Source organism: Ictalurus punctatus, chromosome 18, assembly GCF_001660625.3.
Source record: "Ictalurus punctatus breed USDA103 chromosome 18, Coco_2.0, whole genome shotgun sequence".
In the NCBI taxonomy this organism is placed as follows: Eukaryota; Metazoa; Chordata; class Actinopteri; order Siluriformes; family Ictaluridae; genus Ictalurus; species Ictalurus punctatus.
This window is the reverse complement of record NC_030433.2, coordinates 11512069-11539424: the sequence shown is the minus strand read 5'-3', so window position 1 is coordinate 11539424 and position 27356 is coordinate 11512069. Positions and strand designations below refer to the sequence as shown.

Below are 27356 nucleotides of genomic sequence, written 5' to 3'. Positions count from 1 at the left end.
AGGCTCTCGATTAACTCCAGACGTGCCGCTGGGAGGCCGCCAGATGCAGGAAATTACCTATAGTGTGTCACAGGGCGCAACTCCAGCATCACGGAGGGAGAGGGGGAGGGAGCCCGAGGGGTGGCGAAAGGTGGGGGGGGGAGAATTTCCAGGAAAATGTGTTTACCATGGCAGCCTCAGACATGAGGTGGGCTGCCAATGACACTGCATACGAGCAGAAGAAACACAGCAGGGCTTGTGTGAGAACTCACACTTATAGTCTCACCACACAGTTTACCAAGCTCTCCTATCCTGGACACTAGCTTCAAATGGGAAATATACATCTTCAAAGTGGGGTCCATGGACTCCAAGGGGTCCATGAAGCATATCTTTATTTCGGTAGAGGGGTGAAAATCACAATCCACCACTATCAAAGTAATTACTGATGTTTTGGTTTTTTTAGTTGAATGATCATTTGAAGTTAACGGCTTTAATCCTCAAAAACAAGCCGCCTATAAATTACATCAGCTAGGATCCAACATGTAGTCGGTAGAACGTTCAGTAATCAGGAAGCTCTAATAAATATCCAGACTATAACCATACACATTTTCTGAATTTTATTTTAGAGAGTTAAACATCTCCCTGGCTACAAAACACTGGAGAATCCCTGCTCTAATTTCTTGGATGATGATGATCTCATGTACGCACTCTGCAATGGGTGTAGCATTACATCTCTTAGAGACAATGCCTCCTATTAGCCGTAGCTTTTGTGTATCACCACTATCATTATTAAAGACAAGACAAGCTTTTCATCCTTGTTTCCATCTGTATGTAACAGTTTTCTAGAATTCCATTACCAGCATTCACTGCAACATGGCTGCATAAATAAATGACAGAGAGCAAACTTGTCTTTGGGTTTATTTACAGATTGAACTTCTTGAGCTGTAACAGTAATTTTAAACAAATAATTAAAACACTTCTCTAATATAGAGCTGCTACATCAACATTAAACACTAAAAATGAATACTACACCAAAGAAAATTAGTGCCTTCTTGTGGATCATGTGTGACACTACAACGGCAAAAGTAGTCTAAAGATACCTTGAATTTCTTTGAGACATATTCAGAGACATTGTACAACCACAGAGCCACCATGATGTTACAGCAAGTTAGAAGGTAGAAAATTCACTGCTGAACTATGGAACATACACAAACAATGATTACAGCTAGAACATGAAGCTTGTGCAGTGTGGATTAAAGAGGTAAATCAGAGGTAATTTTACTTTTTTTTTTTTGAATAAAAGAAACATACACTCAAGACAAAAATGATATACTAGTGGTACACACATAAAAGGGCTGACGCACAAGGAAGAAAACTCGGGGTGGGGCAAAACAAAAAAAAAAAACATGGCACCTCATTACACAGTCTTAATCCGAGGCTTAACATTTACACAAGACACAAGAGGAAAACTGTCATTATGAATCATGACTGTTTTTAAGCACAGGGAAGGGGGGAAAAAACAAAAAACTAAAAAAGGATATAAGCAGGGTAGTCCAGCTACATGCTTTGAGCGTGCACTGCTGAAATGTGTGGTGTGTCTGGTTTGGGTTCTCAGAAACCTGACGGTGTCAGAACGTTCATGTCGCGCGGTTTGAGCTTGTGGGGCCGCGTCACCTGCTTCTTGCCATCCACGCTGGGAATCTCCATCTTGGGTGGAGCTTTGAAGGTGGCGGGGTCCTCAGCCAGCCGAGTGGCCTGAGCCTTCATCACCTCCATGGGAGTGGGCTTCTGAGCACCCTTATAGGACTGCAATGCAAAGCCCCCTGTGAGACACAGAGGAAAAGAAGGAGACTGAGGGTCAAGACAACAGCTGAAGCATTATTAAACATTGAGAGCCTTTTGGTGGAGGGGCGATGGTTGTTGCGGAGTGTCATTACAAAGGCAAGGTCCAGCTCTGTAAACAGCCCAAGAAAAATAAATGTCAGCCAGTCAATATAGCTAAAGGAAGTGGGCAATATTGCTGGATTGTTGTTTTATTTAGCTCATTTAATCTAAAATCTAAAAATGGGTCTTTTAATCAGACTTAGAAGAGTACAAGAAGGACAGCTTTTTTAAATAAAAAACATTAATACTGCTGCTAAAAGTGCTGCTAACAAACTGCTACTGTTGAGCAATGGAACTTTTAGAAAGCATTTAATTGGATGTTTTCCCCTGCCACGGATTTGAGAACTATTAAATAAAAATAAAGAAGCACTCCCAAAACTATGTTTTGTAACGTATACAACAAGGGATGGGTGTAATTCAGGAGTATTCACATTACTAGTACCAAAAAAGGATTAAACTGGACTGCGTGTATGCTGAGAACATTGACCTACTACAGGTATTCAGTGATGGCTCAGCAGTAATGTTCTGTACTAGCGACTCAAAGATCAGATTGTGGTTTTGCTGCCAGAGAGCCATCGCTAGACTTTTCACCGTCAACAGCTCAGCTTGCCGAGCACAATGCCGGAATTGTATTCCGTCTCATGTGCAAGCTGCATTGGATAAAAGCTTCTGCCAAGTCATAAATATAAATATTCCAAAGAATGGGAACTCAGAGGCATTTTTGGAATTTCTGCTGAAAACTTTCCAACGTGTATCTCTATGTATCTAGGCTTGCTATGGTATCATGGTTTCAGGGACGGTTTATTCTCTGAATTGCTTAAAAATAATATTTAACATTAACAACATTAAATAAGAGAAGCTACTATTTCTGGACATTCTGGCTCTTTTAAAAACAAAGTTTCTCTGGCCATCAGGCACAGCACAAAGCTAACCCAGAATTTGTCTTAATTTCAGCTTGAAGTGGTTTTTCCAGCCCAGTGTCACATTAGCTGCAAATGGCAGACACCTGCAACCAGGCTGTAACTTTAGAACTTCCCCAAACCGGTCATGTGGGAAGATGTGAGGACATTAAAAATTCAATTCTTTATGCAAAATATCTCAGTAGGAAGCGAGAGAAGGAATGGAAAATGGAGATATACCCTATACAATACATATAAGAAACCATGATGTACCTTATCGTATGAAACAAATTAATTCACTAATAGGCCACTGCTATGTTTATGCAATCGTTAGAAAAGATGCACCTTAGAATGCCTTGTATAATTATTCACCCGCCTTGAATAATTATAGTTTTCCATACGGACTTAAGATACGTAAGATATGGATTAAGATACATTTCATTTACTACTATTGTACAATATTTGGTAGAATCACCTTTAACTGTAACTACAACTGCAACTCTTGGGATACACATCGATCAGCTTTGCACATCTTGGTCCTGACATTTAATTCAATTTTTCTTGGCAAAAATCGCTCAAGCTCTGTCAGATTGGATGGATATGAAGAGCAATTTTCAGTTCTTGCCACAGGTTCACAATCAGATTGAGGTCTGGGTGTTGAATGGGACATTCTTACTTATAGAGGCTTTTGGTTTTGAACCATTCCAGTGTAACTTTGGTGGTAGTTTAGGGTTAAAAATAAACAACAACAAAATTAAAACTCTTAAGAAATTTCTTGCAGAATAAAATTTATCTTCTTTGACTCTATCCAGTTTGCCCTCAACCCTGACCAGTATCTCTGTCCCTGCTGATGAAAAGCATTCCTTCATCATGATGCTACCACCACCATACTTTACTGTGAGGATGGTGATGAGTAGTGTTGGGTTTCTGACATACAATTGTATGCCAAAGTTTGGGCAGCCCTGGCCAAATTATATAAAGTGAGATGATGTAAACAACTTCTGTAGCAAACAATAAGAAACTAAACAAAACAAAAAAAAGACATTGATCAGATATTAATGCAATTACTTTTTATGTGACGACCTTAAAAAATAGGGGGAAAAAAGCCTTGGTTGATTCATTAAGCAGGACAAGAATGGTCATTTGATCAATTCTTTAACAGATGATGCAGTGCAATTCGTATAAATCAGCATGACGTACATCCCGCCCGTCAACCTATTCCTATTGAAATCAACAAAAGGTGTTTTGTTCATGGATACCACAGAAGTCCCTGCAGCCTTGATAACCACCAGTGCTACACAAGTTCTCTAAATACAGCATGTGCTGGGTGATGTACCTGCTGTGCTGTGGTCTGTTCCCGGGTCAGTGATGGACTTGTGGACCGGAGGGCGTAGTCCAAAAATACCCCAGCGCTCCACAGCTCCCTCGCTGGATCCCAGATCCATGCTGGAACTAGAGCTGGAGCTGAGCTCTGAGCCTGTAAGGGAGGCCACTGAGCCCTGGCTGCTGAACCAGCTCCTGACACACACACACACACACACTTAGCAAAATAATTTCCACCAGTAAATCACAGCTGTCAGATAAAAAGGCATGATGGTTCTTACTGCATACCTGCGCTTCTGTTTGGGGGACGACTGAGGAGTTCCGGTTGGTGTTGACTGAGCAGAGGATGACTGCTTCTCCTCTTTAAAGTCAACACTATGCATGTGCAATTTCTACAAGAAATTACAATACAATAGAAAATAGCAATATAAGTTCTAGAAAGCAGAATAAGATACGGGTCTTATTTCAGACATAGCTTGGAAACTGACCTGCATCGACTGAGACATGCAGTGGTAGTGTGTTTCTTCAGCAGCCAGGCCCTTGTGTGGTGTGTAGACTGTGTCAGTGAGGCCTGCTCTCTTCTCAAAACTCTGCATGCTCTCGTGGGTCTGCTCTGGAACACAGGCAGAAATTCTCCCACAATATTCAACCAGCGTCTAGAGCACTTGAGGCAGCAAAAGTATGCATTGCTTTGTTTTTTTTTTGCTTAAAAAACTCAGCGGTCTTACTAATGATGAGGGAGTTCTTGAGCACTGAAGAAGCTTTGGCTTTCACCACAGGAGCTGGAGGATGGATGGGATCAAGTGGAGAGGTGTTATTTACAGTGTTGTCTGATTCAGCCTCCTGAAAACAAACAAAACATGATGAGCTTTTAATTAATTTTAAGTGACGTCCCACCTAAATCTGCAATTCAATTTTATTTTTTAAAAAAAAGTGCATGGTATATACAATTTCATGTAGTTAGTTTAAATTCAAGGTGCCAACATTTTTGCCACTATTAGTAAATATTAGGGCTGTGACAGTGGCCATGAAAACCGCACCTGTGCCACCTGCGGTAGTGTCACATTGCATGCCACGTTAATGTTTCTGCTTGAGTGGACACTATGACAAGTACAAAGTACAACGTTTTGTATACAAGTGTAATAATAATAATAATTGCAATATTAATTTATATTTATTGCCTACTATATAGCAGGAGATTTTATGTTAATGCACAAATTACTTAATCATAATCAAATGCCTTATTTGGTGTTGTCTGTTAGTTTGGTTTGTTTGCACGTGTCAAAATCCAGTCAGGCGAATTCTGCGATTTCACTTCAGGTTCTGCCGCTGCAGTGGATCTTGTTGGGAATTCAAATGTTACATCGGCGGTCTGGGAACATTTTGTATTAATGCCCAATGAGAGCTTTATTACTATACATATTATTTAGGTTACCATCCTACTGGTATTTCTTTCAAAGTTTTATAGGCTTGTGGTGCAATACAATTGTAAAAGATGTGGTGTAAAAGAAACACCCCATCTCTTTATTATCCACTTCTTCTCTCAATCACAATACCATATCTCACATTGCACTCAGGCCATTTCGCATTGCAACAACGACACAAGGCTTTTTTTATTGACAATATCAATTTACAAACTCAAGTAGAGAACAATAACATATAACAATAAGATGTAATTAAATCTCTATTCGTATATCTATCATTTTGTGCATATATGCTTAAACAGGTTCATGTGTACAGCGGGGGAAAAAGTATGGAACGAGTCAATGTTTTCTTTTTTTTCAGTAAATATATTTCCAATGATTTTATTCACATGAAATTTTCACCAGACATCAGTATTAACTCAAGAACTCTGGAAATATAAAGAATTCACAACAATAAAGTTAATAAATAAAGGTATGTGTGATAAAGTGGAATGTTGCGAATGCTTTATATTTCTGGATTTCTTGAGTTAATACTTATGTCTGGTGAAAATTTCATGTGAATAAACTCATTGGAAATATATTTACTGGAAAAAAAAAAAAAGTTAAATACTTATTTCCCCCGCAATATATTCCCCCCAAGCATAACCTTCAGACACTGAAGGACAAAATTAATACATTTTAAATAAGTAAGTAAGTAAGTAAGTAAGTAAGTAAGTAAAATCAAAGCATGTACAAAATATTAGAAAGAAAGACACGAGTACATGACTTTATACAATTCAGTAAGGGATTGATTATCTTTGGATAAGTATTTTATGGATGATGGATCATTTTTACATTCATTTTTAAAACAAGTTAAAGATTGCTTACTATTATTCTATTTGCTTTTATGAATATGATATTTACCCATAGTAATAATAACGTTTAACATCTGTGACATCTTTTGAGAGTCCATTTACATAAACCAAAACCTGAAATGAATTTAAATGTTCAATAGTTTCAGGCTCTTCTAAACAGAATCCACAAGAATCTACTTCAAAACAGAATCTTCTCCATAAAATTTCAGCAGCAGGATAAGCAGTACTAATGATTTTACACTGAATATCCTTCATTTATAGGTGCAATTGACAATTTAAGATAACAGTATTTGTTTCTAAATGTTTCAATATCAAATATTTAAACTTTTGCTGGTGTGTTGAAATCATAGAATAATTTACATTTTAATACATTTCCTATTAAATTGTTATTGCACTTTTTGTCCCCAATATAAACTTCACCAATCTTCAACTCGGGCAAATTAACAAATACATTTGACTATGCAAGAGTGTTTTGTAGTAGTTGTTTTAATGAAAGAGGGATTGCTCTACACACTATTAAATTCTCCAAAGGAACATTTTATTGCAAATTTCTCCATGAATGAATTATAATGAATAAACTGACCAGCTACATTGATCAAATCAACAACATAAAACTTTTTTCTCATACCACTCTTGTTTGAATAATGTCTTCCTATGTATTGTAATGGTCCTATTATTCCACAGTGTGGAGCCATGTGGCGTGAAGACGTGGGTTAATATAATTTTCCAGTAGTGCAATATCTGCTTGTAGAATTTTGAAAGCTTAATAGGCAATTTAGACATCTCAAAATCACATTTCAGTAAAAATTCTAGTCCTCCGACTCTCTTGAATACACACTTTGGTATATGAAACCATATTGAATTAGGCTGTGTTAAATACGATTTAATCCAATTCAGTTTGAGTACTTCAATCATTGATTCAAATCCAGTGGCTTTCAGGTTTTTAGAATCTTCAATCAACTGTTTATATATATATATATATATATATATATATATATATATATATATATATATATATATATATATATATATATATATATATAAAATGAGTTTTGTTTTTCTACATGAAGTTAAACATTAGAGTATGTCCTTTTAATAGTTTTGGAGAAACATAAAGAGGATAAGATGGGTAAATTAGTTCAGTTATGCTTTCTGCTTTGATCAAAAGGATTCTGCCCATAACAGACAGATCTCTCATAAGACAGTGATTAAGAGATTTTTTTTATACTATCTATTCTCTCTTCTATATTTACTAGTTCTCTTATATTTGAATCTTTAGATATTGTTAAGCCAAGGTACTTCACTTCAGATTTAACCAGAATGGATTCTATACTTTCCTCATGGCACAAATACAGAGGTAACAGTTCACTTTTTTTTTAAATTTAGGCATAGGCCCGATACTTTTGAAAAAACTGAAATAATGTTCAAGGCTTGCTTAATTACAGATTTGTCTTTTAAAAATATTACTGTGTCATCAGCAAATTGACTAATTCAATACTCAAACAAAAATGGTTATTCCTTTTAATTGAGGATGGTTGACAAATTAAATAAGCTAGCATGAGTGCGTAGTATAAACAATTTTTGGAAAAATGACAACCCTGTCTGATTCCATACAAAGTTTCAATTCTTGGGGTCATTCTGGGATTGAGGGATAAATAACTATAAATATTATGTACCATTTTAGTAATCTTGCACTTATTGCAGAACTTATTGCAAATGACCTGTAGTTAACTACCTATTCTTAGACAGATTTACCAATTATTTCCATTTGATATATGTGACAAACCTTGGATACTTTAATAGGAGTCTGAACGTTACCTTTTGGGATAATCAGTTATGGGTCAACTCCGAGTCCATCAATGAGTGCATAGACTTCTTTTAGGAATGCCAAACACGAGCTTCACAATCTTCCTTTGAAAAGACTTCTTTGAACTGGATGTTCATCTCTTTATACACTCTTGCCTCTCTCGATTTTTTCCACACTTCGTCTCGAACTGTCCGCATTGCAACCCGGATAATCACTGGCCTGGGCAACTTGTTAGTAGTGGTATCGTTCCTCTTACCTAAACAATGCACTGTGTCCACCGACCCCCGAAGCTTCTCCACTGACAATGGAATCACCCGGGTAAGGATTCCAAGGACACCGCTTCTCGTGTTTTCTTTTTCAGGGAGGCCAATTAGTCCGAGATCCCATTTTCTCTTGTATCTGGCTTGCTCCAAACACTGTTTCAGTGAGATGGTCTCCTTCCTCAAGTCCACTATTTCCTTTTTCATTTTGCCAATGTCTTTTTTGTTCTCTTAAACTGCTTGTGCATTTTCCTCCATTCTTTTTTCAATAATTTTCAGTTGTTGATCCTGCTCGTCAAATCTCTTCATTAGGTTTTGAATTGCGTCAAAATTCACTTAATTTGTGATTACATCCACTTGTTTACTTTTGTCTTTCGATTTTATTCTTGCTTCTTGTGGTTTAGGCTGGGCAATGGTGTATGTTCAAATCTTACTTTGGCAGTTTCTTCCATAATCGCTTCAATTTCTTCTTCATCACATGCCTCCATGAGAGCATTCAGGTTATAGTCATGATCACCAGCCTGTTATTTTAGAATATTAAGTGTAATCAATGCATGTAACTACAAAGTTGACTAATGTTTGGATATGTTAATAAAGTATAATTTAATATGTATAACCAACATTTATTACTTAGAAGCATAATGTAAACCCATAGTGCGCTTGTTGATCAAGTTAAATTGTGTGTGTTGAGTTATATAAGTGTGTATTGAGTTAGATGAATTCTGTGTCTTACTGAACAGTAGGTCTAATTGTTTTTCTGTATCAGCCTGTACCTCTCTGCACAGCAGGCATAATCTAAAACTATAAAACACTTTCTAACATTCTAAGTGTGTAAATTTGGAACCTTGTGTTTTGTCTAAAGCAGCCTTACTCTATGGCAATAAATTAGCAATTAGACACTCACCAGAACTGGGTTTCTAACCAAACCCCTTTAAGCTTGCAAATCAGTGTCAAAAGAAAAGATAAGACTTCCAGGAGGCAGGGTACCAGGCTGGGACTATAGGGTGAATTATGGGACAAAGTAAAAACCATGGTCTGGTAAAAGTTTTAAAGAAAATACATCTGAAAACACATGCAACTGAAAACACAAATTTAAGGTGACATATAGACATGACTAAGTAATTGTCGCAAAAACCCCGCCTAAGCTGAGTACGCTGTGGAGAAACGTATAAAAAGGGCTGTATATGTTTGGATAATTTAGACTTTCAGCAGACTGTCTCACTTTATTGTTTCAATAAAGTTTAATTACTTTTTGACATCTACTAACCCTCTGTCTCTGAAGTTTTTTGTTAGGTTGGAAAGATTGTTAGCCACAACAGTATCTGCTTGCTTAGTATTAGGCATCTCATTTACATTTGAAGGAACAGAGAGTATCTTACAATAAAATCAAAATTCAGTTCAAAATGGATGCAGTTTGCACACTACTGGTAGGTTTCCTTGCCAGAGGTATAAATTCTAGGCGATTATTATACTATTTTATCAGAGGTTGCATAAATGCTACCGCTCACTCCACCATCTTGTATTCCCCACGATATAACAAGGCTGTACCGAATTGTTCACTGACAGAAGTGCTAAATTTAAAAAAAAAAATATATATATATAAAAATTTTTTACACACACCGCAGTGGTAAAACACTGCCACTGTCATAGCCCTGATAAATATTAATAAAACAAAAGGTTAGGAAAAAAATATCTGTGGTTAATTAGCTTAAACTCACACCCAAAATATGATCCATCCTTTAATTGAAGTAAATTTAATCTCAGAAGACGGAAGAATTTTGAAGTCAGCAAAATCCCCACATTTATAAATAGACGTCACCTCCATGCCAAGAAACTATTTGCCACGGGATGTCGACCTATGCCAAGAAGCTACAACTGGGTTGTGGTTAGACTTGCAGTACAATAATGATCCAAAACATACATGTAAAACCAAACAAAAATGGTTCAATGACCACAGAATCAAGATTTTGACATGGCTGTCTCAAACCCTTGACCCAACCCTCACTGAGCAAGGCGAAGAGGAGAATTCACAGAGGAAAAAGAAGAGGACCTAGAACCCTGAAGGATCTGGTGTGATTGTGTACTGAGGAGTGGTCACTGATTGCTTACTCAGCATTCTCTAATCTCATCATGTGCTATAGGACAAAACTCTCTTGTTCTGTTGGCAAATTGCACATACTCAATACAGGGGTGCCAACTGTCACACATGGTTTTGTTTAAAAATAATATAGAATCAATAAACTTCTACTACACTTAGATTCCTCTCATACTTTCAGTGCTAATTACCCACAAAGACATCTTCATCTTTTTTAAAATCGTACATAATATTTATAGTTATTTATCCCTCAATCCCAGAATGACCCCAAGAATTGAAACTTTGTATGGAATCAGACAGGGTTGTCATTTTTCCAAAAATTGTTTATACTACGCACTCATGCTAGCTTATTTAATTTGTCAACCATCCTCAATTAAAAGGAATAACCATTTTTGTTTGAGTATTGAATTAGTCAATTTGCTGATGACAGTAATATTTTTAAAAGACAAATCTGTAATTAAGCAAGCCTTGAACATTATTTCAGTTTTTTCAAAAGTATCGGGCCTGTGCCTAAATTTAAAAAAAAAGTGAACTGTTACCTCTGTATTTGTGCCATGAGGAAAGTATAGAAGATGTAGCTTAATCACAGAAAGCTTATAACATAAAATTAAAAGATAATGCCCAATCCAGAAATGAACATCGAAGGCAGGTACAAAGATCACTGTGACATGAAACTGGGTGCCATTTTTATTACTCACAACTAAATAATTGTCTTTTTACCTGGCTAGCATTCAAGCCCTTAACACGATTGTTGTTATGGTTACGTTACCTGAAGCCTTTTAATAATTGTTTTCTATAATATTCCATTTTGTTCTGCAAGGCTTTTGTTAGCTTTCGTAACATTAATTAAACCTGTATTAATTTTTTTTGACAGGACTCAAGTTGGAGATTTCCAGAAATAAGAAAAGAATGGACACCAGCCAACCACAAACAAGTAATTTCCGTTACCATGATAGAAGCTGATATGCATCACACTGAATTAGTCATTTATACTGAAGAGCACAGCACCTCAGCCAGTCGGGAGAACTTCCTCTCGGGAATGATGGGCCTCCTCCATAGGTTGGTGATGTTGATGTCAGTGGGTGGAGACATGGGCCGCTCCAGGTTGTCATCGTAGTTCAGGGCTCGACGAGTCATCCCCATGGGGATAGACATGCCCCCCAACAGACCCTCGCTCCCCCCGGACCCTGCCTCCAGGGCTGCAACAACAACAGTAACACCACAAGCACCACATATTACAGGTAACTGTATAAACATACACAAAAACCTTCACTAGACAAACAGTATCTTTGGACTACTCTTGGGTAATGCCATCTAGCTACCTCGGGGTAGCTCGGTACATTCTCATATAGCTATCCTGACTCGGTCGTGCAAGTTTCTCCTTCACAACATCTGATCATTTCTATGCACTATGAGTCGCTCGGGGGCTTGTTTAGTCCCTTGTTATCTTGAGATTGGACTACTGCAACTTGCTCCCTGGGTTCCATCTGATCATGTTCTCCCATATCACCCCATTGCTTTGTTCCTGCCTCTAGCATGGCTCGACTTGTCCCAACATCTCTCAAAGTACCAGGAAGACATGCATCATGACTGGCACCCAGGTGACACTGGCTGTCTTCACACGAAGACTGAATACCTTCCTTGTCACCAAGCACTTATTTAAATAAATAAATAAATAATCCTTATATGTGCTTTCTTGCTGTACTAACATCTCTATAACAGGGCTTTCGCTTGATCGTATTCTTAGACCCTTAACTACTTGTATAAGCATGAGGTAATGTTTTTGATCGAGAGTACAGTCATTCTGGATAAAAATTCCTGGATAAAAATGCTTTAAATGTACAATATTTGAGTCGAATTGTGTTTTTAATCAACTAATGTGTCTGAAGCCCATCCTTATGCAGGCTCCAATGTTTCTACATTTATACAGTTGAAGGAAGTTGCTGGTATGAACGCAGGAACAAAACAAAGGTAAAATTAGTCCAATCTTACCTGGAATGTCTCCTGGTCTGGACACCATGACCACTCAGGACGGAGTCTGTGTTCAGCAGAAAAAGGTAGGAACTGGCAGATTGGCTCCCACCTGTCTCTGTACAGCAGACAAAATGCACAGCAACTCATACTCTGAAGCATGTTTTAACATCTACTGACTTAGTGTTGAGTGCAATCAGCAAACCTCCTTCAAGTAATGACTAATCAGGTGAATGACCACTACAAACACTTGTGTACAATTCACATTTTCCTTCACTGCTCATAGACGAAATCAGCACAAAATAATGAATCAAAACAAAATGAAGCCTAATGGAGGTAAGCCTACTCTGTCAGTACAGATTTATTTATAACATTAACATCATTTTAATGTGTACAGTAATATTTTGTCTATTTATGAGACCCAGAGAGCTTTTTATTCTTGAACTTTCCTCCAACAGTGTACATTTATAGGTTTGTTTATGAGTTGTTGAGATTTGGATTAAACTCAGTCAATTAGTTATTATAATAAATAACAATCAGAGATCATTAATAAATATAATTGCTTTGATAATGGTTGGCTGTGATTTCCACCACTGTAAGTAAATTTACAAAATGGCAGACCCCCTGGCTATGCTTCACAGACGTGTGTTCCTGGATCCCATATTGACCAAAAAAAAAAAAAAAAAAACCCAGACGTGAATGCTGTGTACATCAATATAAATTCCTTTCTAATGCGACCACCAGCACCAACAGCTGCACCTGCTTGATTTGCAGTTCAGTACTGATACTGGAATTCCACTGATGCTTTCTTGTAGCAATAGTGATTAGCGGTAATGTTACAACTGCTGGGAATACACCTGACAAAACAGTAAATGACAGTCACTGGAGCTATATGTTATCCCACGTAGTTACATTATCGTCCTGTAAAAACCATAGTCAGGATACAGATACACATGCAGTATAGACCTGAATGGGAGGAAAGCCAACTGGGACTAGCAAAAAGCTCAAACTCCATTGTTCCATACGATAAGTCACTGCTGAACATTCACCCTCTTTCTGTGAAAGGTGATACTGCGCTAGGGCAGGCCTCCAGGAACGTGTGGCTATCACAGACTGTGCTCAGACACAAAACAAGGTTATTAGTGTGTATTTACCAGTGCAGGGGGTTGAGGCCTGAGGAACTGCTGCTATAGGGCAGGAGCCTGCTGAGTCACACAAGTTGAAGGTTGCACGGAGAACATTCTGGGATACTTAAAGGAGCGCAGGGAGAGAAAAGTCATTAAAACTGCACTGAATTGTATTATGTGATGTTTAATAGAATTTATTACCATACAAATATACTAATACTAGTAATACTACTACTTCTAATATTAATATTCAAAAGCACAAATGTTTTTTTCAGAACTGGGAGCAGTGCAACCTGACTGACTTTACCATTACATGAGAACTCAACATGAATGCTGCCCTACCCTCCCTTCACCTTCAACTTGCTTTAACTGCACACTGCCTGCTTTCATGCCCTTCTGTGATTACAACCACACCCTTTATTACACATTAAAGCTCAGAATTAACTGATTGTATTTCAGTGTGGCACTACTACAACACGTTGATGAAAGTGAAATGCGATGCGATGGCAGTTAATCAAACCCAGATTTTAGTTCTGTTTCAGGATGGGCAAAGTGCATGCGTGAGTGGGTGAGATTGGTCAAACATCAAGCGGTAGTGGGTGGGACTGGTCAAACTATGCAGAATGGGCAGGATTGGGCAAACTTTGTGCGGAAGGGGGTGGGATTGGTCAAACATCAATCGGGTGTGGGTGGGATTGGTCAAACTTCCTATGAGAGCTGGTGGGATTGGGGTTTAAAGTACATTCCCACTGATTCAATCCCGTTGAGATGTTGAACAGATGTAGTGGCATCAAAAGCATAAATCATTCAAAACATATATACATACAAGTGAAAATAGGCAACTAGACAAATAGCAATATAAAGTCAAAGAGAAATACCAATACTACTAAAAGTAAATTAACCACATGCATAACTTTAACAATAATTTGTAAAACACTTGGCCAAGTTACCACAAACCCACTCTACGTGTTGGCAAAAAGGAACAGACTATCATGAGTAAACCGGGTGACTCAAAACACAACAAAACATAAACATGCCCTTTAAATAACCTTCATATTCTCGGTGTCGAATGATTATGCATTCAATTTCATCCATCCATTTTCTATAGCGCTATCTTATTGGATCACAAGGAAGCTGGAGCCTATCCCAGGGGGCATGGGGCACAAGGCGGGTTACACCCTGGACGGGGTGCCAATCCATCACAGGGCACAATCACACACATTCATGCACTACAGACACTTTGGACATGCCAATCAGGCTACCATGCATGTCTGGACTGGGGGAGGAAACCGGAGTACCCGGAGGAAACCCCCGAAAACTCTGCGCGCGCGCGCGCACACACACACACACACACACACAGGGCCGCGGCGGGACTCGAACCCCCAGCCCGCATGAATCAGTTCATTAAATCAGTTCATTTGATGAGAACAGTTTCAGAAACATTCTTTACACAGCCTGTGTTAAGGATGTGGAGAACCGAGTGCAATGCGCTAAAGTAACTGTTAGCTAACGCTAGCAGTACACACTGGCAATATGATGTAATGCTATTAGCAGACGTAGCTCACATTGTCACTGTGCAGAAATGATATTAGAACAAAAACAAAGATGGTGATAATTAACACAGCGGACTTGTTAAACCCATAATCCCATGAATCGTGTGAGATTAAGTGCAGGATACACGTTTTATTTTGTTTTGCTCAGAAACACAACAACCAGAACAGTAAAATACTCCGCTAATTTACCTGCCCCGATGTTTCAGAAGCTTCGGTAACTAATAATTCAAAATATGTAGCAATAACAAATTAAATCGAGCAATTATAACACTCAAAAAAGATATCTGTGCAGCAGCGCTTGCTATCTCTGCCATAACTTCCCGTTAGCTGTGTATGATTGAAAACACAGGGCGGTATAGGGTGGTTCTTTCAGTCTCGTTAAATATCGCGATAATTCAGGTTGCTGCAGAGCCAACTGTAGTACTGCAACCTGCCACAGGAGGCAGTAAGTGACTATTGCATACATCCTGTCGTATGAAGTACAGCTAACTCAACTCAAGATATTAGCACAGTAGCGACAGTAAACAATAAATAATTACAGCAAGCTGTCTGAGGCAGTTACGATAGTTACAGTCATGTTTAACATAGTTAAGAAATCATCCTTAGACCATCTTTGCCAGCTGGTAAGTGCTGGTAAATGAAAAAAGTGCTACCAACACTTTTAAGGGAAAAGTCAGTAGAAATCACTAGATGATGTCATAAACTAATTTGCATATTAATAGAATCCATCCATCCATATAATATATCACTTGTCCCACACAGGGTTGTGGGGGAGTCTGGAGCCTATCCCAGGGAACTCGGGGCACAAGCCAGGACAGGCTGCCCATCACATAATCGCACACACATTCACACACACGCCCGTTCACAATTTGGACAGACAATTTTAAAATGCCTATCAGCCTACAGTGCATGTCTTTGGACTGGGGGAGGAAACCAGAGTACCTGGAGGAAACTCTCAAAGCTCACACTCCATTTTCTATTTTCTTACATGATATGAATTCTATAATTTCTGTCAGTGTGTGGGTGGTATAAGCAACATTGATCAGTAATTGGTCATTTGGACCAGTGGTGATCAGTGATTTGTCATTGGGACCAATGGTGATCAGTGATTGGTCATTGAGACCAATGGCGATTATTGATTTTGTCATTGGAAACATTAGTGATGAGTGATTGGTCATTGGGAACAATGGTGATCAGTGTTTGGTCATTGGGAACAGTGGTGATCAGTGATTGGTTCTTAAGAACATTGGCACATAGAAGTGCAACAGGCTTTTCACTAAGTTGACCAAGCCTGCTCTTTTAACTCATCTAATAAGCAGCTGTGATGTAAGTATCAAGTGCAGGACAGTTGCTAACATCTGCTCAGAAAGTTGCTAGATTTGTCATCAGGCTCTTTTAAGTCACAATAGATGGAAACAATTTCTGAATTACTGCTGCTAATGCTTCATCCCAGACAAGTTATTTTAAAGAAGTTAACAGAACTGTAAGGCAATTAGAAAATACCCAAATATTATTGATAAATTTAGTCAAGTAATAAGAGACTGGCAAAGATTGTCTTCCAGATTTACCAGTTCAGCATGTGTTTAGGCAGCTGGTACATTGTCGGACCAAGCTGGATATTTCAGCAGGGTTAAACTGCTATAACATCCTGATAGCAATCACTAATCTTTGGTTGTCCCAGTGGTTGTAATCATTCAATCCTTTTCAGTAACCACTTTATCTTGATCAGGAGCCAGGAATACTGGGTGTGAGACAGGAATACAACCTGATGGGATCCAAGTCCACTTGGGGGCACCATGCACACATGCATTCACATACTCATTTATACATAGGGGAAATTTAGTGTAGCCAGTTCACTTACCAGCATGTTTTTGAGAGGTAAGAGGAAACCAGAGAACCCAGAGGAAACCCACACAGACATGGGAACAACATGCAAAACTCACAGAACTGACAGTAACCTGAAATCAGGATTGACACATGATTTCTGATTATCAGTAATAAACAACAGCTTTGATTTTCACTTATGATTTTCATTGATCTTTCTTTATCAGTCTACACAAATATAACATAAACAAACATAATTACTGTAAAAAAAAAAAAATTATAAACAGACCATAAAACACAGAGACCTTTTTATTTAAAAAGTGGAAAAATGAACACAATTTCAAAGACATACAAATAATATAATCTACTCTCCCATTAGATAATTTTATTCAAAGGAGTGGCATTCATAATAATAATTTACAGCATTCTGAATGCATAAATAGAAAATCGTTTACAAAATCCATGCAACAATTTCTTCTATGGTTCACAATTTATCATAAATTACCTGCAAACACTGGAATGCCAAATCAGAAACCTTTTTTTTTCAAGGGTCTTTGAGTAAGAACAGTCATATAAAGATAACAGTACAGTGCTTAATTTACAGGCTTTTCTTGACATAAATGCTTCTCATTTGAAAGGATATTTGAAGGGCAGGGGTACAACATAAAGTATGGTATATTTTCTGATTAATTCTACTTTAACTCATTTGTCTCCCATATATCTCAATTAGCACAAAGACATTGAAAAGACATTTAAAAAAAGGACCTCTAATGCTGATATGTTTATGGGACATATAGATTTTGGGCAGAAAGAAATAATTAATTATGTCCGTTCAAGGACATAGAAAATATGACTCTTGTGATCATGACTTCAAAACGAATTTGGACTGACTTCAAATTGACAACTATCAACATGGGCCAATTACGGATGTTCACAAACATCTGCGTAGGCAGCAGATGGCAGTGAGTTATTGCTTGTGTGATACCACAAGCTCTGGGTCAGTGTTAAATTTAATTATTACCCCTTTCATTTGGTTGTTTTTACTCTTTCAGCAGTTGGATTTTTGCCAAGCAAACTAGGCAAAACAGGATCTCTTTGGGAATACCATAATTCATAAATATATTCACCCAGAGATTATCTTTCTGATATGTATGCTTCTTCCAGATACACAAGGGCAAATATGAGGAACAGCATTTTATATTAGTTCGCTGTAACCATAGTTCAGAATAAATTAGCTGTCTTGAATCTCTTGGAAATATTTTGGGATGTATTTTGTCAAGCGATCTGCTTTGCCTTAGCTGCCATAGATGACTTGCACAAACAGGATTTTACGAAAAAAAAAAGCAAATAAATCTTATAACAAACACACAGTGATATCTGTTTGTGCATTCTCCTGACATTGGATAATATTCTACCATCTTAAATGTAACTACAGAGCATTGTATTTTAGTACTGCAGTTTTAATGTCTTTTTTTTCTTCAAATCACCAAGTAATGTTAAAGTCTTCCAACAACCAATTCAGTTATTGATCACAACTGGATATGACTGGACTGACACTGACCAGTTTTATCACTGACATTTAGCATAACTCTACACACTGGTGTGGCATTAACACGTCACCATCTATAGGATCACTTTTGCTTAGTTTACACCCAAAAAATGGTTAGGTATATAAACTTGAAAACGTGAAGTCACATCATTCCTCTAGTGATATTGCTAAATGTTTTTAGACAGCGCAGGGAGATACAGCTTGCGAAAAATGGAGAAGCATTATTTCTCAGCAATGGCGGGCAGCATGCAGGCATGGATACGGGCTTCCCTCCATGCACTCCGGCACTCAGAGATCCAGTGCGACACAATTGTTTGTTTGTCCAAGCTGCGGCTGCTTTTTGCCCTCCAACCACACTCGACATTGGCGCCATCTAGCTTCTTTCTGCTAAGCGGTGAGCGCTGTGGCACAACAGGAGAGAGGACAGACTCTGGTAGACGCAGATCAGGACAACTGCTTTTGTTCTGGACATCAAGACCAGGGCACGGTACACTGCGTGCCCTGCGAAGGGGAATGCTGACCCTTCTGGTAGAGGAAGAGGAAGCTTCTGCTTCTCTGTAGCCGTAGAGGTACTCCAGCGGGTCAGTCGAAGTTGGGCAGTCCTGCTCTGAACCTTGGGCTTGCTCTTGCTCTGATGAAGAAGGCCCCGGTGCCTCCACCTTGGGTGACTGGGTTGTGGAGGTGTCAGTGGGGCAGGTTAGGGGCTGCGCAAGCTGGCGCAAACGGTGTGGGCGCAAGCATGGTTTTGGAGAGTCCAGCCTGCCGATGGACAGGATGTCACGGTCTGGCTCATGCAAGGGAAATGTAGGCTGGGCCAGCTGGCAGATGGAGTGGAAGTAGTCCTGTGCACTGCTGTGCTGGCTGTTGGTCTGGTTCAGGTCATGCACAAGCTCCTCCGAACCCTCGCGGATGGTTGGGAGGCCTCTCTTAGCCAGCAGTCTAGACCTGGGCCGCATCACTACATAGACAAACATGGCTTCATTATTGTCTGCTCATTCATACTCTTGAGTACGTGCTCATATACTGTATAGAATTATGTCCCCATATTTACATATGTTCTCCATAAAGTATGAATGCACATAAAGCTGCTTGGTGCAAGTAATAATATAATTTCTGTGTTATTGAATAATTAATTTTATTTTTAATCTTGCCCTCTCCCCACTGTAACTGCAAATAATCAATGCACATAATGTGAGACATCGGTTACGGGAAAATGTGCAAACCCAGTCTCCATGGTAACTCCTCTTCCCGTTACATCTCAAATTTCATTTCAACTAGAGAGCACAGACATGCATGCAGCACACACACACACACACACACACACACACACACACACACACACACACACACACACACACTCAATATATACTCTCAATATTTATATTGAGATGTATACACTCAAAGGCTACCAGCTCTCTCTCCTCAACATCAGTACAACCCTACCATTTGGGTGCACAAAGAAATAACAAAGAAAGTAAATAACCCAACGCCCCCTCCATCTCTCCCTCCCTATCCCTTTCTCTGCTAATGTTTACCACCTAATCATGGCAATTGCTTTCTCAGAACCAGAGGGCTAAAAAAACAAAACAAAACAAATCCCTCCTCACAATGCACACCTGGTAGAGCCAACCTGGTGTCCAAACAGCGGTGGCTGAATCAAGAGAATATCTTCAACTTGCAGTCTTCTCCTGTGCATTTACTCAGTTTACATGAGCTTAGAATCTAAATTGCTGTCTGGTTCATTTTGACTATCATCTCCTAATCCCTCAATCCTGCTTCCTTTCTCTCAATATTCAAGAACTCGAGCTAAACATCAAGCCCGAGGTGGTGAGAAGGTGAGGTCAATATTGAGTAATATCAAGAATATCGAGATGCTCCTACCTCCTGTACGTCTCTGGTACCTGGGGGTCTCTAAGTGTTTCCTCTGCCTCCTCTTCTCTCCTTGTTCTTCACAGCTGCCACTGCTCCCTGCCACAGCTCAGCACTCAACTGCTGCTCCACGAGGAAAAACAATGCTTTCCCCCCTCACTCTCCTTCTCTTTCTTCCCTACGTGTGCAATCTCCTACACTCACTAGCTCACTCACTCACTCACTCGCTCTCACTCACTCTCTCACTTACTCTCTCACTTGCTCACTCACTCACTCATTTGCTCGCCCGCTTGCTTCCTCCACCCTCCTTTGGCTTGGGCTAAAAATAGTGCCACCGGTTCATTCCCGTCCCCGTAGCTGCGCACAATCATTTGCAAAATGGATTCGGCTGATGCGAGGAGAGGAGCGTGTTGATAGAGGGAGGGTGGGAGCGAGGGACGAGGCAAAGGGGCGAGTCAGTAGGAGGATTAAGAGGAGGATGAGGCGTAGGAGAATGAAGGAGAAGAATGAAAAAAAATAAGCTTTGTCATTGTATTAGAAGATGAGGACTGATATACTACATTGCTTGTACTATATGGTTAATAGTACAGATCAGGGCAGGTTTTCCCAGAAGCATCGCAGCACGAAGATCATCACTAAATGGTAGAGCAAGCGTGATGTTGAACACTCTCTCTCTTTTCCGGTTAAATGATCTTAACTTTGCGATGCTCAGATCAGTCAGTGCTCAGCTGATGCTGTTTGTTTCACCAGCTTTCATGTAGCTAGAGACTCATTATACTGCACAAGCTTATTAGATCATTTGTTTCCAGAATGAGATATTTAACAAGACCTGTCATACCAAAATTCCTCCCAAGGAATGCTTATGTTCTCTCAAACTATCAACATTCAATAACGCTTAGAAGTACAGTCTTTATGAGAAGCCATCTTAAATCAGTTTTGGCCTTACTCAGATCTTTGTTTTCTTTGTCATTTTCAAAATATTAACCTGAGATTTATGAATGACAGGCTTTATCTCAGGTAAAGTGAGTATATAGGCGTGTCGCTTTGTGTCTATATGAATCCCTCACTCGGTTCATGTTCATAAGGCTTTTGATTGCGTGGCAAGCTTAGACAGTGCCTAGAGAAACAAAACTACAGCTGATTGCTCTCATGCTGCACCTCATAAATGTGTGTGTGTATGTGTGTGGGTGTGTGTGTGTGTGGGTGTGTGTATGTATTGCCAGAATAAACACATTCCCTCACCCGCTTTGTAACTGCACTCTAAGAAATGTTAACCTCGTCAGGTTTTTCTCCTAACACACACACACACACACACACACACACACACACACACACACACACACACACACACACACACACACACAAGGCAAGCAAATAGCTGACAAAGCACTGACTTTCCCAAATGCAGCTTAACTTTAAATTGCTGTAGTCAGGAGGACAAATAAGGAATAAAACATGACAGGGCGTGTTGTAGGAAAAGAATAAAAAACGAGGTGGTGTGATGAGGCCCGACTGAGTTTAAGTTGATTATTTTCCAAAAACGGATGTCCTGGAGTGATTTTTTGATTCCTCTTACAGTACAACAACTTGCCAACAGCTACGATTATTTTCAATTTTATTTATAAACAAGAAGTGACACTTTTAACTGTTTGTAGCTATATTTAATGCCACTGGTACTGGAGACTCCTTCCATAAATGTGAAATAAACATCTCTTTACAGAAAGCGGCACCATATCAACAAATACACGTCTTTGTTAAATAACCACACATTTTTAACCCTTTTATTATTAGTCTTATATTATTATGAAGTCCCTGTGAACTAGCTGTTACTATGGAAACAATAACATACTAGCATGAACATGTTAATATAAAGCTATGATTTGGATTTTAGCAGTCACTATGGACAGAGCTTTTGTTGCTGATATTAATCAACAACTTCTGACCAATGAGATTTGAGAATTCAATTGTACTGTGGCATAAAAATGTATACTACTGTATTTACAGAAAATCCCAGAAAAAATAGACAATTGTTATTCCTCCATTTAAGCTGTGAACGTTGGAACAAAATGTCACTTCTTCAGAACAAGATTGCAGCACAGGACTACATCAAGCACGATAAAAGCACTATACAAATAAAACTGAATTGAATTAAATAGAGTGTAAATATGTATATGCAATATACAGGACAATAAATAGACATGAATACATCGTGTGTAATGAGTAATATTTGAAAAAACAAAAACCATCCGAACCTCAAAATTAACAATAATAAACAAATTTTCAATGTTAAATCAAATCAAAATCCTGTACCTGTACAACTGCTGTGAGGTTGAGGCAGTAGTCAGTGTTTTTATGTCTCACACCTTTATGTTCCTGTTTATGGTCCTATCTGAGGAGCAGAGCATGGAAAAGGGGTGGGGATAAAATTGAGTAGTTTGAGGCAGAGAAGGTGGAGCAGTTTCCGTTTGGCACGTTTTACTGACCAGACCTACTTAATGCAACACGATCCCTCACCGTCAGTCTCGCTGCCATTTAAAGCCGTTCTCCAGGCCTTCAAATCGAATTCACAATTATGGGTGATCTATCTTGTTAAATAGAAGAGTGCTTCAAATAGAAGGATGGAGTTAGAAAGCAAGAGAAATAGAGAGAAAGAAATGGCAAGGGAGGAGAAGAGAGAAAGGGGGAGTGTGTCTCTTTGAGCTGTCTATGTAGGTCACATGCATGAGCCAGAAAGAAAAAGTGGATTCAGGGAGAAGTTTATAGCAATGCGGATTCTAACCTGGTCCCTGTGTAGACGCAGGTAGAGGGGACGGACAGAATTGATCAAAATGAGATATACAGTCAGGAATCTGGAACAGGTTCAACTGAATTGGCTCATTCAGCAATCCTGCGTCAGTCTTGGACTTCAGTGTAGAAGCAGAACTCTGCTGTGGAAAACCTCATGTGTGTTGGGTTTCAACCACAAAAATTCTATTAGATCCAAGTGCTCATGGGTTCCTTTAAGGAATTAGTGCTCAGGTTTAAATTATATGTACTGTGAAAAATTATACATCATCAACAGCTAACAATATTTGCGTAGCAGAACATTTTATTAACTTTACGTGACTAGGAGCTTTAGGTTCCAACATTCAATCATTTATTTTTCTGGATATTCTAAGGGCATTTTCGCTTATTTAGATTTAAGCATACACATAGGATTTAATACTTAAAGTGCACCTATTATGGTTTTTCACATTTTACCTTTCATGTAGTGTGTTATGTAGCTGTTTGTGAATGTAAAAAGTCTGCAAAGTTTCAAAAATCAAAGCGCATGACAAACAGAGTTATTGACTCCCAAAAGAAGGAAGCGATTCTGAACAGCTTAACTGAGTCATTAGTAATTCCAGACTTACTTCTTATACAAACCTACGCAGGTTTGTAACAAAAAGCTCCGCCTCTGGTCTTGATTGGCTGCTCGCTGACAGCGGTAGACCAATCACAACAGACTAGGACATCTGACCAATCAGAGCAGAGTATGCTCTCTGAAAGGAGGAGTTTAGAATGAATCTTTTAGAACGGATCATCTAATGAGTTATTTGTGACACTGGGAAAAAAGGTAATGCTGCAGTTTAAATTATGAGCACATTAAAGTGTTTTTTGACCTTGGATGCATGTAAATCTATTGTATGAGACTTCTAAAACAAAATTAGGCATGTTTCAAAACCATAATAGGTGCACTTTAAGCTCTAACTTAAGTGAGATTTAGTGACATTTACACACACACACACACACACACACACACACACACACACACACACACACACACACACACACACACACACACACATAAATGTAGTTTCCCCCCAAAAAAACAACAACAAGAGACCATGGACTTAAGTCCATTTTTCTTGCGTGATATCAGGTATAGTGTCCACCACCATCATCTGAGAGTCTGATATGTCACAATATGTCATCCTGAAATGTATGTTTTGGACTTTGTAAATAAACCTGAGCTTAAATACCTACAACTGGCACAATTAATTAATTAATAATCTCATCCCTTCAAAGTTAGGAATAAAATTATGAAAGTGCGCTGTACGTGTAGCAGATGAATGCTTGGTCAGCTTGTCCTTTAAACAGAATGCACGTTTTCTTTAAGAACACATTGAATCAGCAATCAGCAAACTCACTACATTACTTCTGTTCCGAAAACACGCCTCGGAGAGTAAATACTAAAGTTGTGCCCCAAATGACGTACTATACACTTACCCTATGCATTATATATTCTGCCGTCTTGTGTGTGGATTTTAGAAAGGTAATATTGTCTCAAAAGGAACACTAGCGGTTTTTTACTAATCGGAAGTATAAGCTGCTTCCTACTTGATGGCGCATGACGTCATATATGCACGCTAGCATTAGCAGACACTCAGAGTCACCGACAATGACTTTCTTCAGTTTACTGTTTCTGTCAGCGTTACCTTTTATTGCCAACATGACCTCAGTCTCCATCAGACGGAGGCGAAATCGTCACGTGACTGAGGAAGAAAGCGTGTCCAAGTCCTCTAAGGCAGGAGTGCATTTTATATTAAACACTGCGGAGATCAAACAGTGATGCATGAGCACAAACTTGTTTATATCCAAAATGCTCCACTGTGTGCAAGGGGCAGGGGAAACTGGTGCAAGCTGCTTAAAAGGTTTAGTTTAATATCAGTTTATTGTCATTATATGGTGTGACTTCTGTCATTTATTATAACGGAAGTGATGTGTTAGTAACAAGGCTGCGTTGCTCCTCACGTGTGGTGTAGACACGGTGACACAGTGGGAGCGCGAGTAAGATCTGTAATGTCTAATTAAAACACTATAATCAAAAATAAACACAAGTAAAATAATGTCTAAAGGCAGCGAGTAACAGAAACCACAAGGTGCAGTGAAAGTGAGGTTTTTATGACTCATTTAGGACTGTAGTTTAATTTTGTGCTTTTTGCTTATCCTTAAAAAATAATGCATAAATACTTATATATAATATAAACTAATATATATATATATATATATATATATATATATATATATATATATATATATAAACACACACACACACACACACACACACACACACACACACACACACATATACAGTATCTCATAATATATATTTAATATATATATATATATATATATATATATATATATATATATATAATTTTTTAAATTATTATTATATATAATATTTTTTTTAAAATTTATTTTAGTTTATATTATGTATAGTATTTATGCATTATTTTTTATGGATGCACAAAAAGCAAAAACCACAGAATTAGACTACAGTCCTAAATGAATAATATATATATTCTGGTGCGTGTGTGTGTGTGCGTGTGTATGTATTGGGTTCTTTTCTGTTTTGGACAAACAGTTGTGTAAAGCTTTAGGCTGAAGTTTATATTTGTAACACTCAGTTTGTGGATTTTATTTTAAATAAACAAATAATAGGTACTGAACCCAAACCCTGATTAACTGAAAATAAATAAATATATAAAATAATTGGCCAACCAATTGATTATGAAAATAATAGTTAGTTGCAGCCCTAATCACAAATTATCACAATATACTAGACTCAGATTAATTCCAATGCTCGCCATCTTCTCGCTAATATATCATCATATTTTTATTTTTTTTATTTTTAAATGGTCTTTTAATGCTAAATCATAATCTCTGTCTTTATTCCGCATTTTCTATCACTGATTTTTTTCTCTCTCCAGGTTTAAAGGCCAGTGTTTGTGTTTAATTGATGGTCTAGACTCTAGACGCTACTGAAAACCTCAGCTCGGATACTTCACCTCAAGATAAATCAGTAGCTATGAACTACACTCAGGTAATTTGTGTTATCTGAATGCTGCACCCAGAAAATTGTCTTAAGTATGTGCATAACACGAGTCTGAATGAACAGAACTTTTCCCATGAAAATATGGACATAATATTTTTGGCCATTGTGATTAAATCTTCTACAGTGTCACTGCAACCGTTAAATTGCATGAACATTAACAACAAGCTTTTATAATGCAAGTGTTTGCTGTTAGTTGTCTGAGCAACCTTCTTAGAACATTATGAAGCAAACAAGGACATTATAAAAGCTTGTTGTTAATGTAACAAAAAAAGTGCTATCTCATACATTTTGTGTTATTTGTTACTATATGCTGTACTATTTGACAATAAATACTATATGACTATACTTTCCACCTATGCACATTGTTGCCATATGGCAACAATCTACCAACTACATCTCTAAAAAATGTTTTCAAATATTTAAAAAAATATATTTTTATTAATCCATAAAAATGTATTTTTGAGGTAAATGTAATAATTCATACAGTAAAGGGTTAACTTTCAGGACACATTGGAAATTACGTGGAAAATATTTGGACACCAAATAATTTTCATTTAGGGCGCATGGTGGCTTAGTGGTTAGCACGTTCGCCTCACACCACCAGGGTTGGGGGTTTGATTCCTGCGGCTCTGTGTGTGCGGAGTTTGCATGTTCTCCCGTGCTGTGGGGGTTTCCTCCAGGTACTCCGGTTTCCTCCCCCAGTCTGTTGAAGCATGTCTTCATAAGACATGCATGGTAGGCTGATTTGTGTGTATGAATGTGTGTGTGATTGTGTGCCCTGTGATGGACTGGCACCCTGTCCAGGGTGTACCCTGCCTTGTGCCCGATGCTCCTTGGGATAGGCTCCAGGTTCCCCCGCGACCCTGAAAAGGATGGATAATTTTCATTTAATAGCTTTACGTTACAGCAAATTAACCATCAACATCATTTGTTTTCATGTGTGATGTCATGCACCTCCAGCCTGACTGGCTTCACAACAAACTCATACCAGCATGAGGTCATCCTGAGTGCTCTGTGCGCCAGACGTCACCTGTGTTTATTTTGATCCTGCTGAGAGCAAAATATGTTTTGAGAACAG

At 38.4% G+C, this 27356-nt stretch overlaps 2 protein-coding genes across 6 annotated transcripts; both read right to left on the bottom strand.

Annotated features, from left to right (window-relative positions):
- Positions 1 to 880: 880 nt before the first annotated feature.
- On the bottom strand, positions 881 to 15524 carry kiaa1191 (KIAA1191 ortholog). Of its 2 annotated transcripts, none has more exons than XM_017492088.2 (9): positions 15366 to 15524; positions 13651 to 13746; positions 12518 to 12614; positions 11534 to 11724; positions 4814 to 4928; positions 4574 to 4698; positions 4374 to 4477; positions 4099 to 4280; positions 881 to 1802 (listed from the first exon to the last, which is right to left on the bottom strand). In XM_017492088.2, the coding sequence occupies exons 3-9, from the start codon at positions 12543 to 12545 to the stop codon at positions 1591 to 1593; spliced, it is 957 nt and encodes a 318-aa protein (XP_017347577.1). In that variant the 5' UTR covers positions 12546 to 12614; positions 13651 to 13746; positions 15366 to 15524; the 3' UTR covers positions 881 to 1590. The 2 variants fall into 2 exon arrangements, with proteins under 2 accessions (XP_017347577.1, XP_017347578.1); XM_017492089.2 differs by having other exon boundaries at positions 4099 to 4277.
- Positions 15525 to 17291: 1767 nt separating this feature from the next.
- si:dkeyp-72g9.4 (uncharacterized) lies at positions 17292 to 22836 on the bottom strand. Of its 4 annotated transcripts, none has more exons than XM_047161766.2 (2): positions 22729 to 22836; positions 17292 to 19507 (listed from the first exon to the last, which is right to left on the bottom strand). In XM_047161766.2, the coding sequence occupies exon 2, from the start codon at positions 19503 to 19505 to the stop codon at positions 18771 to 18773; it is 735 nt and encodes a 244-aa protein (XP_047017722.1). In that variant the 5' UTR covers positions 19506 to 19507; positions 22729 to 22836; the 3' UTR covers positions 17292 to 18770. The 4 variants fall into 4 exon arrangements, with proteins under 4 accessions (XP_047017722.1, XP_047017721.1, XP_053543883.1 ...); XM_047161765.2 differs by lacking the exon at positions 22729 to 22836 and adding an exon at positions 20431 to 22721; XM_053687908.1 differs by lacking the exon at positions 22729 to 22836 and adding an exon at positions 20451 to 22721.
- Positions 22837 to 27356: the final 4520 nt, after the last annotated feature.

Excerpts from the sequence above, each read along its gene's own strand:
- kiaa1191 (XM_017492088.2), bottom strand. The coding sequence starts at position 12,545 with ATGGTGTCCAGACCAGGAGACATTCCAG. Across the intron at positions 4,478-4,573 it reads GCATGTCTCAGTCGATGCAG|AAATTGCACATGCATAGTGT; the intron begins GTCAGTTTCCAA and ends AATTTCTTGTAG. Across the intron at positions 4,281-4,373 it reads TCCCCCAAACAGAAGCGCAG|GAGCTGGTTCAGCAGCCAGG; the intron begins GTATGCAGTAAG and ends TGTGTGTGTCAG.
- si:dkeyp-72g9.4 (XM_017492090.3), bottom strand. The coding sequence starts at position 20,789 with ATGATTGTGCGCAGCTACGGGGACGGGAATGAACCGGTGGCACTATTT. Across the intron at positions 19,508-20,692 it reads GCAAGCGGGCGAGCAAATGA|TGATGCGGCCCAGGTCTAGA; the intron begins GTGAGTGAGTGA and ends TTGTCTATGTAG.